At 62.1% G+C, this 15858-nt stretch overlaps 2 protein-coding genes and 1 non-coding gene across 10 annotated transcripts in view; all 3 read left to right on the forward strand.

Moving 5' to 3' along the window:
* The window catches only part of CFAP65 (cilia and flagella associated protein 65), a 36182-nt gene extending 32814 nt beyond the window's left edge, over positions 1–3368 (forward strand). For all 8 annotated transcript variants that reach the window (XM_017343133.3, XM_008259174.4, XM_070070182.1 and 5 more), the window contains 6 exons: positions 379–423; positions 644–846; positions 1290–1421; positions 1867–2352; positions 2978–3115; positions 3217–3368. In XM_017343133.3, coding sequence (XP_017198622.3) covers positions 379–423; positions 644–846; positions 1290–1421; positions 1867–2352; positions 2978–3115; positions 3217–3334 — 1122 coding nt within the window. In that variant the 3' untranslated portion in view covers positions 3335–3368. The remainder of the gene's footprint in view (positions 1–378; positions 424–643; positions 847–1289; positions 1422–1866; positions 2353–2977; positions 3116–3216) is intronic.
* A 1064-nt stretch (positions 3369–4432) lies between these two features.
* MIR375 (microRNA mir-375) lies at positions 4433–4489 on the forward strand. The gene has a single exon (NR_162622.1). It is a non-coding gene; the product is annotated as a microRNA mir-375 (primary transcript).
* Positions 4490–12994: 8505 nt separating this feature from the next.
* CRYBA2 (crystallin beta A2) lies at positions 12995–15732 on the forward strand. The gene is made up of 5 exons (NM_001099970.1): positions 12995–13026; positions 13218–13382; positions 14002–14143; positions 14966–15108; positions 15529–15732. Exons 2-5 carry the CDS (start codon positions 13222–13224, stop codon positions 15674–15676), a joined length of 594 nt encoding a protein of 197 aa, NP_001093440.1. The 5' UTR covers positions 12995–13026; positions 13218–13221; the 3' UTR covers positions 15677–15732.
* The last annotated feature ends 126 nt before the right edge of the window (positions 15733–15858 follow it).

The raw sequence follows: 15858 nt of genomic DNA on the forward strand, positions 1-15858 counted from the left end.
GGAACCACTGCTCCCTTCCGCCCAACAGCAGGTGCGGAAGGGACTTCCAAATAAAGTCTCAGTAACAGAGACCTTTTCCTTATCCCACTGAGCCCCAAAGCTCCAGGGCACAGGAACAAGCCCCCTGCGGATAGCCTGCCCATGTTTGGTGCCATATCCTTTTGCTTCCTTCTCTTGGGGAACCAGACCGTCCTTGTCTGCAAGGGGACGCTCACCTAGGGAAGGTTCTGGAAGCAGGTGATGAGGAGATGGACAGAACCCAGAGGGCAACAAGCTTGGCATTGGTTTCAGGCCCTCCATGGGTCAGCAATAAGAGCTGGAAGGTGGGGCGGGTCTCTATGCCTCTTACGTCCTGAGTTTGGTTCTCTTCCTCCACAGAGAAGGTTCTATTGCACAGCCTGTGAGCCTGCAAGGAAGTACAAGGTGAGGCTGTCGGCCCCAGGCCCACCTTCTTGGGGTAACTCGGGAGTGTCCTTGCTTCCTCCCAGAGTTACCTCTAGAAAGGAGGTGTGAAAGTACAGAGGGAGGGGCTGTACCCTTTTGTGGCCCAAAGGGTCTGGTTAGGAGACCAGGCCAGGGGACCTGTTTGTGATAGGAGTGCGGTCCCCAGATGCCTGTCACCCATGTCTTCCCCTTCCCAAAGACGCTGCCACCCATCAGGAGCCAGCAGTCTCCCAACCGGCCTGCCAGCTGGAACCTGCAGATCCCAAAGGAGGACTTGTCCTGGCCGTGCCCCAAGCCGCCCCCACCAGGCATGCTGTGCCTGGGCCTCACCGCCCGGGCCCATGCCACCCACTGCTTCCTGGCCAACTTCTTCTCAGACTTCCCCTGCCACTTCTTGCACAGGTGAACTCTCAGGGTCAGGAGTGTCCTTCCTCTACTCTCTGTCCCCTCTCTCCCACCCCAGGGCAGGGGCTGCCTGGACCCAACCTTTGGTGAGGGCTGGAGCAAGTGCAGGGGCAGTGGAACCACCAGGCCTAGATGTCCCTCTTCACTGCATAGGCCCTTAGAAGGAGAGGGACAAGGCAGCCAGAGCCCCTCAGGGAACCTGCCGAGGTCTCCTCACCCCTCATTGCTCCTTGCTTTCCAACCTGGAGTCTGCCTGGGCCCTACACTGCCCGTGAGCGCTGGCCCTGGCTCCCTGAGTGTGGCAGCACTGCCTTTGGGCCAAGACTGGGGCTCAGACTCATCCACGTCCTCCCCACTGGGAAGCCACCACCATTGCTTGTGCCCCCAACCCCAGCATGGTGGCTGGCCCAGGCCACTCAGGATGTCCTGGCCTCCCCCAGGGAGCTGCCAAAGAGGAGGACCCCCAGGCAGGAGTCCACGACGTTCCAGGAAGAACCCCCTGGCCCCAAGTGGGGTCCCGTTTCCAAGCAGAAGCGGCAGCTCCTAGAGGACTGTCTCACCGCCATCATCAGGTGCGGCTCCGGCCCGTCCGGCCACAGCCCCTTGAAACCCCGCTTTGGCATCCTTTATACCAGACTTCCCTGCAAGATCTTACTTTCGGGGTGGTGGGGGCCCGGGATGGGACAGGTCTAGTGGAGCTGGCTGGAGGGAGCCTCAGGGTTGGGTCCCGAGTTCTGTCCCATTTCATGGCTGCTCAATGAGGCTGGAACCAGATCCTGTCTTCCCAGAATGCCTGTCCCTCACCTGACCTGTGGGCTCTGCCTCCACCTTAGCCTGGTCACCTCTGAGAACCCATGCTGCCCCACAACGCCTTCCTCTAGAGAAGAGATGGGAGAAGCTACTGACCAGGGGCTCCCCTCCCCAGTTGAACCCCTGCTGGTGAAAATAGCCAAGAACTGCTCTTCGGGGAGCTGGAGCCAGGCCTGCCCAGACCTCCTCTTCCTCCTTGCCTCCCAGGGGCCTGCTGGAAGACAAGAACTTCCACGAAGCTGTTGGCCAGAGCCTGGTGGAGCAGGTGCCTTACTTCTGCCAGTTCTGGAATGAGCAGTCAGCCAGGTTCGCGGCCCAGAAGAGCAGCCTATACTTGATGCCAGTCCTGTCTGTGTCCTCCAGCATTGGGGAGGATGGGAAAGGCAAGGAGCAGGAGAACAAACCGGGGCTGGGGAGGAAGGCCAGGGGGGAGGAAGAGGAGAAGGGTGAAGAGGAAGAGGAGGAGTTGGAGGAGGAAGAGGAGGAAGAAGAGGAGGTACAAGAGGAGGAGGAGTTGTACAAGGAGGACATGGAGGAGGAGGAAACACAGAAGGAAGAAAACTTGACCTCGCTGGGGAATGAGCCCACGCAGCAGCCCGAGTCGGGGCAGTCCCTACTGCAGCAGTGGCAGCAGGAGCTGAAGGCCATGATCAAAGAGGAGCAAGAGCAGGACGAGAAGGAGGCTATCAGGAGGTGAGAGGCCGGGCACAGGCAGGGCTCAGCGGGGGGTGGGGGGGGAGGGAATGCGTGCAGGTGCCCAGGAAAGGCGCTGTGTGGAGGCTGGCCCCTGCCTATGCATGTGTCTCTTCCCAACTTGGCATTCAGCGACATCATGTTAGTGGCTTAGGGCCTTGGTGGGAATATATCCAGAACCAGAACCAGCGAAACTGAGCCACCTCCGCGGAGGCTGGTTCCTCCAGGGGGTTCTAGAGCCAGAAGCTCAGCAGCGGCTTCTCGCACCCCCTTCGCCCCGGGCTGCTTCATGGATGGGTTCTGTCCTTGGAACTCCCACGTCCCTTCCGCAGCCTCTCACCCCTGCCTGTCTCCACTCCTAGCCTGATGCTGAGTGGGGATTACAGTTATTCGGGTTTGAACCCCACCGCTTCTACCAGCAGCGTATTTGGCAACCTGGCTTGTCTCAGCCGAACTTGGAGAATCTGTGAAACCGGAACGAGCATGCCCCACAGTGCTGACGGGAGGGGTGGGGAGTGTTAAATGAGAATGGACGTGGAGCACGCTGTACCCCGCCGAGGAGCATGGCCTCCCGGGTGGAGGTGCAATGGCAGCCGTGCTGACGCCGGCGCCCCGCCTCTGGCAGGCTGCAGGCTTTCGCCAACCTGCAGGAGGCGCTGCTAGAGAACATGATCTTGAACGTCCTTGTGGAGGCGAGCCGAGGAGAAGTGGTGCTCACCTCACGGCCACGCATCATCGCCCTGCCGCCGCTCAGTGCGCCCAGGTGGGGCCCAGCGAATGCGCGCACGCGGTGGGAGGGGCGCGAGGGGCTGGCTCGTCCCGGAGCCCCGCCCACACAACTGCCTGGGGCTTTCTGTCTTCCAGGTATCTGAACCCGGACCAGATGTCAGTGCACAAAGCGGAGGGACCCCGCCAGGCGGCGCCACCTCGTGTGGACTCTCTGACGACGCCTATCCCCAGCCCCGCTAACCCGCTGCCCTAGGTTTTCTCAGCCCCCCAGTAAAGCATCCCGCTCTTCCTCTGCGCCTCTCTTGACTTGATTTCCCCAACGCGGAGACGTGCGCGCGCGCTCCCGAGGCCAGGTGGGCTGCAGCGGCCCGGCAAGTACCTGCCAAACTGGGAGAAAGCGCCTGTCCATCGCGCCCCGCAGCTGGGCCAGAGTTCCCGCCGCTCACGGCCTGGCATTGGGCGTGGTCTGGCCGGTGGAGGGCGCTCCCTGGGGGACGGGAATCGAGCGCCAGGACCGGTCGGCGAAGCAGGCGTTCCCCCCCACCTCCACACGCACCGCCATCCCACGCCTGTTTCCCGACGGCCAGCCTTTCAACATTTGTCCAGTTCCCGGAAACTCTGCCAGGAGTTTGGGAAAGAGGGGAACTGAGGCACGCAGTGGAGGGCCTGGGGCGCCGGTCGAGGCCATCACTCCCACCGTGACGCCGATCCCGTCCTGCCTGGGACACCCACTCCTTCATTCCCCCTCACCCGCGCCCAGCAGCCTGGTCCTCCGCTCCTCGGCTCCTCCCCGCCTCCCCCGCCCCCGCAGGTGGGTGGAAAAGTGACATCTGGTGTTGTTCCAGAGGCGCCCAGGTCCCCAGCACCCTCCCCTCCACCCCCTCCGCCAAGGCCTGCGTCTCAGTGCCTGAGCGGGGGAGGGGGCGCTCCGCCTCCATGAGTCAATATTTGCCCCGAGCAAACGGGCGCCGGGACAGGTGTGAGTGAGTGTGTGTATGTGTGTGTGTGTGTGTGTGCGTGCGCGCGCGTGTGTGTAGGGGCGGAGACTGAGCGGGCCGTATAAGAGTGAGCTGAGCCCAGCTCCTGCACAAGCTCCGGGGCGTGGGCTGGGGACCAAGCCAAACAGGGCCCCGGCAGGGCGGAGGGACCGGGAGGGCCGGGTGGAGGGCGGCCTGGAAGAGGGGCGGGCCCAAGCGCACCTGCGGTGGCCGCCGACGTGTCAGCTACAGCGGCGCGCAGGTGAGGGCGGCGGCTAGCGGAGCGCCGCGCGGAACTGCGCTCGCGGAAGACCGGGACCAGCCAGGAGACCAGCGAGGGCACCGCCAGGCCCCGGGCCGCCCGCTCCCGCCCCGCGACGAGCCCCTCGCACAAACCGGACCTGAGCGTTTTGTTCGTTCGGCTCGCGTGAGGCAGGGGCGGCCTCTCAGCACCCGCCCGGGGAGAGGGCCCGGTCCCGTCGCCACGCAGGCACCTGCCATCGCCGCCACCGCCGCTGCCGCTACCATACGGGTCGGAGAGGCTGTCGCCGCTCCCGGGAGACATCCGGCTGCCATCCGGCCCTGCCCGCCCACTCTGGCCAGCCCTGCAGCTTCTGGGCTGCCCGGCTGGATCCCGGGTGATCCGGACCGGGCCGAGCAGGCTCCACCGGATGGCCGGGGAGGGGGGGGCTGTGAGCCAAGGGAAACAGGAGCCGCTCCGGGGGTGGAAACCTGATTCTCGGGCTCTGTCCCATCTCTCAACCAGGGGTCTGGCCTCCCACAGGGCTGGGGCCTCCCCACCTCCATATCCTGGTTCCTGGGCTCCTGGCCATGCTCTTGAGCCCCTTGCCCTGACAAGAGAGAGGCTGGGAGGTGTGGAAAATCTGGGTGGGGCAGGGCCACCCCGAGCCCCAAATCCATTCCTCCCCATCTCTTGGATGCTGCTGGAATCCCTGGATTTCACTCCCTGCCACCTTCCTGGTCCCCGTGTCAGGGTAACCATGGCTGACACAGACTGACAGGAAAGGCCAAACTCAGGGTCCCCAGGCACAGCGGCTCACTCCCTTCCCAGACTCCACCATCTCTCTTCTCTCGTTCACCAGCCTCCATCCCCACCCTGGCCGGGTGGGCACAACCCCACTAGGACAAATCACCCCTGCTTTCCAGATGTGCAGGGGTGGAGGAGGAGATGGGGGACTGCCTCCTGCTTGGAGGACTCCACACAAGCCTTGGGGATGGCTGAGCTGGGGCGGGCTCTGCCCTGGGACTCCAGCTGTCCTCCTTCTTCCCCAGGGTGCTGAGCCAGCCCCAGAGAGGGGCCTGTTGGAGGTGGGGAGGTGGAGGAAGGCTCATTAGATAGCAGTAGAAGCCCCAGTTTCCCCTTAGGTGAGCACGGTGGGTACCTGTGGTCCCACACACCAGGCTGAGGCCACCCCCATGGAGACAGCAACAAGGGGAAAAGTAGCGTGAAATTGGATATTCCTGGAGGTGCTGCCTCACACCCTCTCCCACCACCCACTCTGTCCCCCACCCTTCCAGAGGCCTCCCAGGGTCTCCTGCTGAGTCCCTGGCATGGAAAGAGGGGAGGGGTTGAGACGGCTCTGACACCCCCCAAGCAGGCAGGTCTGGGTAGACAGTGGGCTGCAGGTGGGCTCTGCAGGGAGCAGCCCCGGGTGGGGGTGGGAGGTGGGTGCAGCCCCAGCCTGGCCTCCCTGGCCAGGCTTCTGTCCCCTCCGCCCAGCCCTTCCTGTTTGCCTGTTTGACCTAGCGTGGGCACACTTTCCCTGTGCCTTGGAGGGCTTCCTCGCCCCTCCCCCCATCATGGAAAGGGGGCTAGAGCTCCTCTCCAGCTGGGATTCCAGATCCTAAGGCAGCACAACAAAGATACCTCCTCCCGGGATGATTCCCCCCACCATGCACACACACAGGTCCTCGGAGGAACGGGTGGTGAGAAGCATGAAGCCATCCAGTGGGCTGGGGTCTGCCCCTGTGACAGAACCACTGCCCCTCCCCTCCCCCAGAGCCTGGTCCCCTCAGACCCCACCCCGCCCCTAGGCCCGCATTTCCTGGCCATTACTGGGGATCTGGTCACCCTTCCAGGTCCCTCCTCCCCTGCCGGGCTGGGGCGGAGTCTCGGGTGCCTGGCAGGCCTGCAGGTGCCGGGCTGAATGGGGGTGCTCAGCAGCTGGTGTGCGAGGAGGGCTCCCTCCCCCTCCTGCCCAAAGCCCTGGCCTGCTTCCTGTCGTCCCTGTCAGCACCCTGGGTGGGGGAGGGGGCAGGTAGTGGGGGGAACGGAAAGGGCAGGAGCAGGTGCAGCAGCCAGGGGCCTGGGAAACGGGCTCGGAGCAGTGGGGAGGGGAAGAGGATGGGCAAAGAGGCTGCGGAACAGTGGCAGAAGGACGCACGGACAGACAGTGGTGTGGTCCCCAGAGCCACAGGGGAGAGCTCAACGCCCAGGGAGGCTGCGGAACCCCCAGAGAGTGAGGCTGGAGGCAGAGATCCCCAGAGGGCAGCCAGAGAAGATGGTCGAGAGGCACACACCTAGGGACAAGGCGAGAGCAAGACGTGGAAACTGCAGAGAGGCTGAGGACCTGGAAGCCGGGGGTCAGAGGTGCGGCAGCCGGGGCGGGGGCGGGGGGCACAGTCTGTGTAGAGGGAGGGGAAACTGAGGAAGCAGCCCCCATCCCACCAGGGGTAGATTAACCCCACGGAGGATGAAGAGGTGGCCCCTGGCTCCCAGGTGGGCAGCAAATGGGGACAGCCAGGATTGGAGTGGGGAGTGATGCCCTGGTCGTGGGAGATCCTTTCCCCCTATTAAAAGCCAGGAGGTGGAAAGGCGCACGGGCCAGGCCCTGGCTGGACACGGACTGCCATGAGCAGTGAGGAACACAGACCTGACCCCGTCTCTCCACCTTTCCCTTGCAGTCACAGCTGGATAGCCCAGCAGCTGTGGCGGCTGTCCTGCCCCCACCGCCTGGGCTGATTCTGGCCCAGCCTTGGAACTTCTGGGCTTGGAGGCCATCCAGGACCTGTGTGAGAGTGGGGAGCCTGGACGGGGCGCTCACAGTCAGGTGCTAATCCCCATCCGGCCAAGGCAGTAGCAGAGCCTCGCTGACCTTCTTGGAGATTAGTCCCCATGGAGACGCGGGAACTCGCCCCCTCACGCCTGGCTAGGCAAGGGGGTGGCGGGTGGGGCAGGCAGAGTCAGCCTGGCCAGCAGAGGGAGCCTCCCCAAGATATCACAGGGTCCCAGGAGACAGCTTAATGGACGGTAAAAACCTAAGACCCCCAGGATGGGAGTGACTGGCGAAAGGCAAAGCACCAATGGGGGGCCAGCTCTTGGGTTCAAGTCCCAAGCCGTCTTTCCTGGAGCGCAGAGGGCTGGGCAAGAGCACAGATGGAATGCACCCCTCTGGTCCTCCCAAACTGACGTCTGCAGAGGGTGAGGGAGGAAGGGGTCTCACCCCGAGGGCCAGGGCAGGATGCGGGATACAGATCCCAGAGGCATGCTTTGCCCGCAACACTCTACACAGCCCAGCCCAGCCCAGCCTCTTCCTAGCGATGGTGGGCAGAACGGTACAACAAAGCCAGTTAGAACCACAGACATTAGCAGACATCGGGCCCAGCAGTTAAACACCCACATCCCACCTCTGGGCGCCTGGGTTTGAGTCCTGACTGATTCCACTCCTGATTCCAGCTTCCTGCCACTGTGCACCTGGGAGCCCACAGATGACAGCCCACAGGAAGACCTGCACTGAGTTCTGGGCTCCTGGCTTCAGCTGGGCCGAGCCCTCGCCACTGTGGGCACTTGGGTGGTGAACTCACAAGTGGAGGATCTCTGGGTGTCTGTCTCTGTCTCTCTGCCTTTCAACTAAAAAGTGAAAGAGTCCATTGTTGTAGCAAAGTGCCATCCCATATGGGAGCGCTGGTTTGAGTCCCAGCTACTCTGCTTCCATTCCAGCTCCCTGCTAATGGGATTGGGAAGGTGGTGGACGATGGTTCAAGTGCTTGGGCCCTGCCACCCAAATGCTACGGATGGAGTTTCAGGTTCCTGGCTTCAGCCTGGCTCTAGCCCTGGCCACTGTGGCCACTTGAGAAATGAACCATCAGATGGAAGCACTAGCGTGCTCTCTCTCTCTTTCTCTCTCTCTCTCTCTCTCTCTCTCTCTCTCTCTTCCTCGCCCTCCCCCTCCTCTCTGTATAACTCTGCCATTCAAATAAATAAATAAATGTTAAAAATGAAAAAAAAACACAATAGTAACAGCTAAGGGGCAGGTGCTGTGGCACAATGTGTTAAGCCACCGCCTGCGATTCTGGCATCCCACATGGGCACCAGTTCCAGTCCCAGCTCCTCCACTTCTGATCCAGCTCCTTGCAGGTGTGCCTGGGAAGGCACTGGAGAATGGCCTAGGTACTTTGGCCCCTGCCACCCTCATGGGAGACCCGAATGAAGTTCCCCGCTCCTGGCTTCAGCCTGCTCCAGCTCCAAACATTTCGGCCATTTGGGGTGTGAACCAGTGGATGGAAGATGTCTCTCACGATCTCCCCCTACTCTGTAACTCTGTCTTTCAAATAAAACAAATCAATCTTGAAAAGCAAGTTCATCCAATTTATACAGGTGGAACTTACATTTGAGTGCAGGCAGCAGTGGGACTGTGGAGCCCAGTCTCAGCCCTCCAATCGATGTCTGATCATGGGGAGGTGGCTAAGGTGATGCCTCCGTGTGTGACCACGGAGAGGGTATGAGTGCGTGTGCAAGCGCACAGGGCTCCCTCGTGCTCACAGCCTGCACGCAGCGTGGTGTCCAGCGCATAGTGCATCTCGTCAAATACTGGAGGAATAAGTGAATGAGCAAATGTTTGCTCATAGAAGAGTGGGAGACGGAGGTGTCTGTTGAATCCCTGGAGCACAGTGTCACGTGTGGAGAGTGCGAGATGGCGTCCACGTGCCTGCAACCCGGGATGACAGTTTCCAGCTGGTGGAACATCTGTATGCATTGTGCCCCATGCATTGTGCACCCGGGGACTGCGTGGTGACGAGAGCTGCCTCCTGTCTCACTGGATGCTGGCCAGTTCTCCAGGCCCACTGAGGAGCAGGAAAAAGGGGCTCTGTTGTTTCTAACAGGTAGGACGATGGGTGCTTGCGGGTGGGGCACCCTCCCAAGCCTGCCTGAGCCCTGAGCAGGCTGGTCTCTGCTCCCAGTTATCTCTGTCTCCCCGGAGACCGGCCCTGCCCTGCACAGCCCCAGGGAAGCTCTCATCTGCCTGTTCCAGACCTGGTGTGGGGGTGGGGACTGCAGGGGGCTGGGCTGGCGGTGCCAGGGTGGAGGAGGCGCCATTCACAGAATTTGCATCTGGAGTCACTGAAGCCCTGGGTGATTTCCAAGGGAAATGAGGGGACGGGGCGGGGGCAGGCTGACAGGGAGGCGGGCACTGGCCACCAGCATCCCTGGGCTGCCCAGCGGCACTGAGAAGCCCGACTGTCCCACCACATTGGGGAGGTGTCACTTCCCTGGGGATTCTTGGCTGGCCCAGTCAACGGGGAACTCAGGATTGGATGTGAGCATTTCTTTAGAGGATCTGTGTGTTCCACGCAGGAGGGCTCTCTTGGGATCTGAGGGGCTTCACAAGGGTTTCTCTGGGATCCTACAAGTCTGTACAAGATGCTATTTTGCTAGAATCGCAAAGCAAGGGGCAGAGGGCAGGGGGCAGAGTGAGGGCCTGAGTCCGTACAGGAGGGTCCAAAGTTCCCTCTAAGATGTGCAGAGCCACACGGGGTCACAGTGAGCTTTCTCCGAGGGTGATGAAATCTCCGTGCCATCTTCAGGTCCCTTTGAGGGTACATCTACAGACGCTGGGGTTTTGGGGTGTGTGTGTGTGTGTGTGTGTGTGTGTGTGTTTATCTCCCTAACTCCCAGCTCCGTGCCTGAAAGCCGGGTCCGTACATGTGGAGGGGGTAGGGGTGACAGTGCTGAGCTGGCAAACAAAGCCACCTGGGCATGCATCCTTCAGGAAGCTCTGAGCGCCACTGATCTGGGAAAACAAACAGGAACAGCTGCCGGAGGCGGGGGGGGGGGGGGGGGCAGAGGGGGAAGCAGGGGCCGGAGTTGGACCAGCCTGCTGGGGACAGCAGCGGCCTGCAACTCCAGAGTTCCATTCTGCTCCGCCAGGGGCGGGGGCGGCCAACAGCCCCTTCCCCTCCGCGGCGAGGACTAGGGGCAGGCAGCTAGAATCGGGAGAGGGCCCTTTCCCTGAGAAGGAAACTGAGGGAAAGGGGAGGCGCTGGCTGGGGCTGAGATCAGAACTTGGGACTTGGAGGAGGCGATCAGGTCTTTCCCACCCACGATCAGGTCTTTCCCACCCACGGGATCTCCACCTAAATCCCAGCGGGACTGCATTCTAACACGGAGCCCTGGAAAACACACACACACACACACACCCATACACCCTATACACCACCACTACCCCTCCCGGGGAACACCGCCCTCTGGCCAGCACCCAGCCTGCCAAGCGGCCCCCAGCACCCCCAGCCCCGGTGGCGCACGCACACCGAGCGCCCGTGACCGCTCGCCGTCCGGACTAGCCCGCCGGGCCCGCGTCACTGGAGGGAGGACGCACGTCCTGTCGAACCCGCCCCCGCGCCCTCCGCCCCTCCCGCCACCCCCCCCCCCACCTCGCCTTCCACTCCCGTGGCCACCCGCCCCACCGCGCCGCCAGCTGCGGGCCAGCCCGGCCTGCTCGCGCCCCCTGGTGGCCCCCATCCACAATTGTCGGGTGCAGATGTGGTGGAAAAATGAAGGGAAGGTGGGATCTGATTCCTTACCCCGCCACGGCCCAGCTTGTGAACTGGAAGGGCACGGGCCAGCATGCCAAGGGTCCGGGACTGGCTCTTGGCCCCATAAGATTCCCTTCTTGTGACTCGGGGAGAAGCGATGTTCTGTTTGTGTTTGTCCAAACCTCCTGCAGGGTAGAGGCAGGGAACTGGGCACGGTTCTGGTTCCATCCCAACCAAGTCTGGGCCCGTTCCTCCTAGCTTAGCCTTTACCGCCCTGCCCAGCTCTGGAGGACTTACTCTCACACACACGAGGGCCCCGCAGCAATTCCTCACCAGCAAAGGGAGGTCTGACCCCAGCACCTGTTCTCAGCCGTCTAGACTAGCACCTTCCCACACACACACACACTTCCTGGAGAGTCTCTTCGGCACCTCTTCCCTCCCAACATCTGGCCCACATCTGACCACCTTGTTCACTCACTCAAGAAGTTTTATTGAGTGCCTACTGTATGCCCAGCACAGTGCTAGGCTTGACATGGAGCTTACATCAGAGCAAGAGGGACATCTGCACCCCCACCAACCTAAGATGGACAGATGCCACAGCAGAGCGAGACAGAAGATAGAAAGAAAACAGGGTGGTGTGACGGACAGCGACCATGCCAGGAGGTGGCGGAGGGGCCAGGCAGGACCAGGTCCTGTGACTGTGACACTCCAGTGTAACAGGAGCACACCGTGGCAAACGGCACTGGGCCAGGAGCTGGGGAACTGTGTCTGGCCGGTGAGCCCTTGGAGATGGGTAGTATCAGAGTGCTGGCTGGCTTCCGGTTCAGACTGGGCTGTGTTCTTGCTGTGACACTGTGCTTGGACCACACCCTGCCCTTGTTCCATGTCTGTATCTGTAGTGGAAAATCTACTCATTTGGCTGTTGTGAGTTTATAACTCCAGCACTCGGCTCATGGTAGCAACATCAGCTCCGTTCCCACCCCTCACAGCTGGAATACACCCCCCCCCAACCACCACCATTAAGGGAAACTCGAAGTTCTGCAAGAAATCTTTGTGTCTCAGTGGTAGCTTCAGGGGTTAGGAAACTGTTGCAGCCAGGACATTTCCATCCTGGTGCAACCCCTAGGGTCTCCAAGCCTTTCTCTCCTGCTCTCTCGGCTCCTCCTGCCCCCTCCCAGCCCTGGCACTGGGATCGCGGGGGTGTAAGAGCCCAGGACCTCACAACAGATGCTCAGGTCCACAGGTCAGCTGGGCCGCGTGTCGGCTGTGACACCTGGACCACGTTCCAGAACCTTCCAGAGCCTGCGCTTCTCCAGCAGGGCCGTCCAGGACAATACCGGCGGCCGGAGCCGAGGTGGTGCACGCGAAAGCCTGAGCAGGCAGGACCTGAGCCCCCGGGCCCGAAGAGCGGGTAAAGGGGGGATCTGGCAGCGTCGCGGGTCCGGACCAGGCGAGATTGGTCCGTTCTTCCCGCTGCCTTGCCTTCGGGTACTTCTAAACGCTCTGCGCCAGCCGCGCGCTCTCCCTTGTGGCGCCGCCTGGTGGCGAGTCCTGCTCTGTGCCTCGTCTCGGGTCTGGGGGGCCTGGAAAATCCCGGAGCCCCGCGCAGGCCCTGGGAGCGCAGCCTTGAGAGGAAAGGCTGCACGATGGAACCGTCCTGCTGAGAAAAGAGGACTGAATGGCGGCGTGTGTGTGTAGGGGTGAGGGAGCGGGGAGCGTCTCTCTTTTGCGGAGATCTCCGCCCAAAAGAAGAGTCTTCACTTAGGGCTGCAGAGGTCTTGGCGTTTAGCTAACCCAGAGAAGAACTTCAGGAACCCGCGGCCCCAGCAGAAGGCCCACAGAGAAGCCTCGTAGCTCCGCCCCAGAGGATCTGGGCCAGGGAGGGGGCGTCCTGCCCCGAGGCCCGGTGCGCCCTGCAGGGCTCAGGCGCGAAAGAAAGAAAGCGCGGTGTCAGCCTGGGCCTGGGCGGGCGCGGGACGCGCGGCTCAGCACTTTCTGTTGTAATCCCCGCGGGCTGGGGCCAGCTCGGGAAAGGCCGCAGCCCCCACGGGAGCCAGAGGGGACCGCAGCCCGCCTGCTGACTCAGCTCCCCCCAGGCCAACGGGGCGCGGGGCCAGGCTTGGGTATAAAGCCCCGCACGCCCGACCCGCGCGCAGCCTCTCCGTTTCCCTCGTGTGCCGCGCTCACCCACCCGGTGAACACCCGCTTCTGGGTCCGGGGAGGGAAGGGCGGGATGAGGGGGGGCCCCTGGCAGCCCGGGGCTAGAGCCAGGCTGGGTCCAGTCCCCGGGTCCTGGGCCCCGTTACCCGGGCTGGGCAGGCTTTGGCTAGAAAGGGAGTTCCAGGCGAGGCGCTGACGGCGTGGTCCCGCCCTTTCTGTCCGCAGCGGCATGAGCAGCGCCTCCGCGCCGGGCCCCGCGCCCGCCTGCCTCACCCTCTGGGACGAGGAGGACTTCCAAGGCCGACGCTGCCGGCTGCTGAGCGACTGCGCCAACGTCGGCGAGCGCGGAGGCCTGCGCAGGGTGCGCTCGGTCAAGGTGGAAAACGGAGCGTGAGTGATTCCCGGCCGCGGCTGGGCGGGGATACAGGGGCGCCTCGCTCTCCTAGCCCAAGCGCGGAGCCTGGGACCTCAGTCCCCGGCCCTGTGAGCCCCGAGGGAGACCCCACCCCCAGCGCGAGAAATCCGTCGGTCTTCTCAAAACTCACTGATGGCAAGAATAATCTTAGGAAAGAGAAAGCTCGCATTCTAGCTGAAGAAAGGCAAAAAGCTACCCCTTCGGGTCACCGTGGGGCCAGCCTGGGCCCCACAGGGTGTCCAGTGCAGCTTTGGCCTTTCCAGACTTCTTTGTGTGAAGGTAGACCACTCGCTTTGGCAACAGGCTGGGGGCTCCATGCCTCTCTGCCCCTTAACATTTGGGGTAGGAGCGCATGGTGTGTGATCTTCCTAACCTGGGAAATTCCTCCCCACCTGGGCGCTCTGAGTGGAAATCCTGGGATCCTCATGCCAGGAACAGCAGCTGGCCTGGGCCCTGGAGAAGGGCCAGATTGCCAGGCAATGGGTGTGCCCGGGGAGGGGCTGTGGTTGGAGCAAAAGATGGGGCGTCTCTTTTCTATGGCAGTAAGCCCCAGGGCGGGGTAGATGCCTCCCAGCTCCCCATCTCCTTTTTCAGTTGGGTGGCCTTTGAGTACCCCGACTTCCAGGGACAGCAGTTCATCCTGGAGAAGGGAGACTATCCTCGCTGGAGCGCCTGGAGCGGCAGCAGCGGCCACCACAGCAACCAGCTGCTGTCCTTCCGGCCAGTGCTCTGCGCGGTGAGCACAGCCCATTTCCCCTCCTCCTCCGCCTCCCAGCTCCAAGCCCTGGCCCCATGGCCCCCTACAAGGGAGGTGTAAACAAACTCCTGGCTAGGAGCTGGCGGCACTACTTTCCCCGCACCAGAGGGCTCTCCAAAGTTAGCGAAGGGAGTGGGCCGGCATGCTGAGATCAGCACCACGGACAGCTCCGAGGCCGTCCCAGTGGGGCGCCCCTGGAGTCCTCCATCACCACCCAGCCCTTTGAGGCTGGGTAGGCTGCCGTTAGCCCCACACACAGGGTCAAAGTGACTTGTCCAAGGCCACAAGAGTTAATATGCAGAGGAGACTACAACTGAATCCAGGGATGGAGGCAGAGAAGAGGGTGTGTGTGTGTGTGTGTGTGTGTGTCTATACTGACTGGCATCCAGTACCCCTTAGGCCTTTGGCTGTACTCAGGGTTCTGGGCAGGGGGTTGCATAGTTACTGAGGCCCTTAGGGAAACTCTTGGTTAATGGGCCTCTGATTTTCCTCGTGCAAAACAGGCCTATGTCACAAGACACCCTCCAGCTCCGACCTGAAAGGATCTCCCAGAACTCTCCCCTACCCTACCCCACACCTGCCACCTCAACCCACAGCACAGGAGGAGCAGAGGGGCCCCTTGGAGTGTCCCAGCTTCCCAACTGCCAGAGAGCAGATGAGGCGCTCTGGGGTGCCTGAGGAGCCTAAGTGGCTGCACAGCTTCTGGGGCAGTAGGGTGGTGGGAGAGTAGGCATGAGGATGGATCCACTGACACACTTCTGTGGGGTCTGACCTCTCTGGCCCCAATTTCCTGTGCCTCAGAACCACAGTGACAGCCGAGTGACACTGTTTGAGGGGGAGAACTTCCAGGGCTGCAAGTTTGAACTCAGTGATGATTACCCATCCCTGCCCTCCATGGGATGGGCCAGCAAGGAAGTGGGTTCCCTCAAAGTCAGCTCCGGAGCGTGAGTACTGGGACTGGAACAGGGAGATGGGAAGAGCATGGAGGCAGTGCCAAGCAGGGTGAGAAGTGATGGGTGGAACTGAGGGACAGGGTCCAGAGGCTGAGGATTTGGAGCCCAAGGCAAGAGAGAGGATGAGACTGATGGACAGGGAGAGAAGGGAAGGGGTAACAGAAGAACGGGTGTCAGGGCAACAGTGTAGGAGTAGAGGAAGGCACTGGAAGCATGGGTAAAGAGGAAGTGGAGGGTGGTGAGAGGAGATGAGGCGGGCAGCAGGAAGACGGGACAGTGGGCAGGGCAGGGAGAGACCCATATAGGGGAGGTCAAAGCCGTTGTTCTGGAGCTGGGGTTGGGAGCTGAGAAAGGGAGGACAGAGTGAGGGTGGAGGGCCTACTCATCACCCTTGTTCCCTCACTGGCCCAGGTGGGTGGCCTATCAGTATCCAGGCTACCGAGGCTACCAGTACGTCCTAGAGCGGGACCGGCACAGCGGCGAGTTCCGTAACTACAGCGAGTTCGGCACGCAGGCCCACACTGGGCAGCTGCAGTCCATTCGGAGAGTCCAGCACTAGGCTCCCCAGCCCCGGACGCCTCCCTAGGGACCCTCAATAAAGGCCTCTGAACCTGCCTGCCTCTCTTGCCTCCTTGGTGTCTCGTTTGTGACTTCCATCCTCCTCCCTCTGAGGGTTTTTCCTGATCCATCAGACCCCCACCTCAGGCTCCAGGACCCTTGACTCTCAAACATAAACTGGCT

Source organism: Oryctolagus cuniculus, chromosome 3 (assembly GCF_964237555.1).
Source record: "Oryctolagus cuniculus chromosome 3, mOryCun1.1, whole genome shotgun sequence".
NCBI classification, from domain to species: domain Eukaryota; kingdom Metazoa; phylum Chordata; class Mammalia; order Lagomorpha; family Leporidae; genus Oryctolagus; species Oryctolagus cuniculus.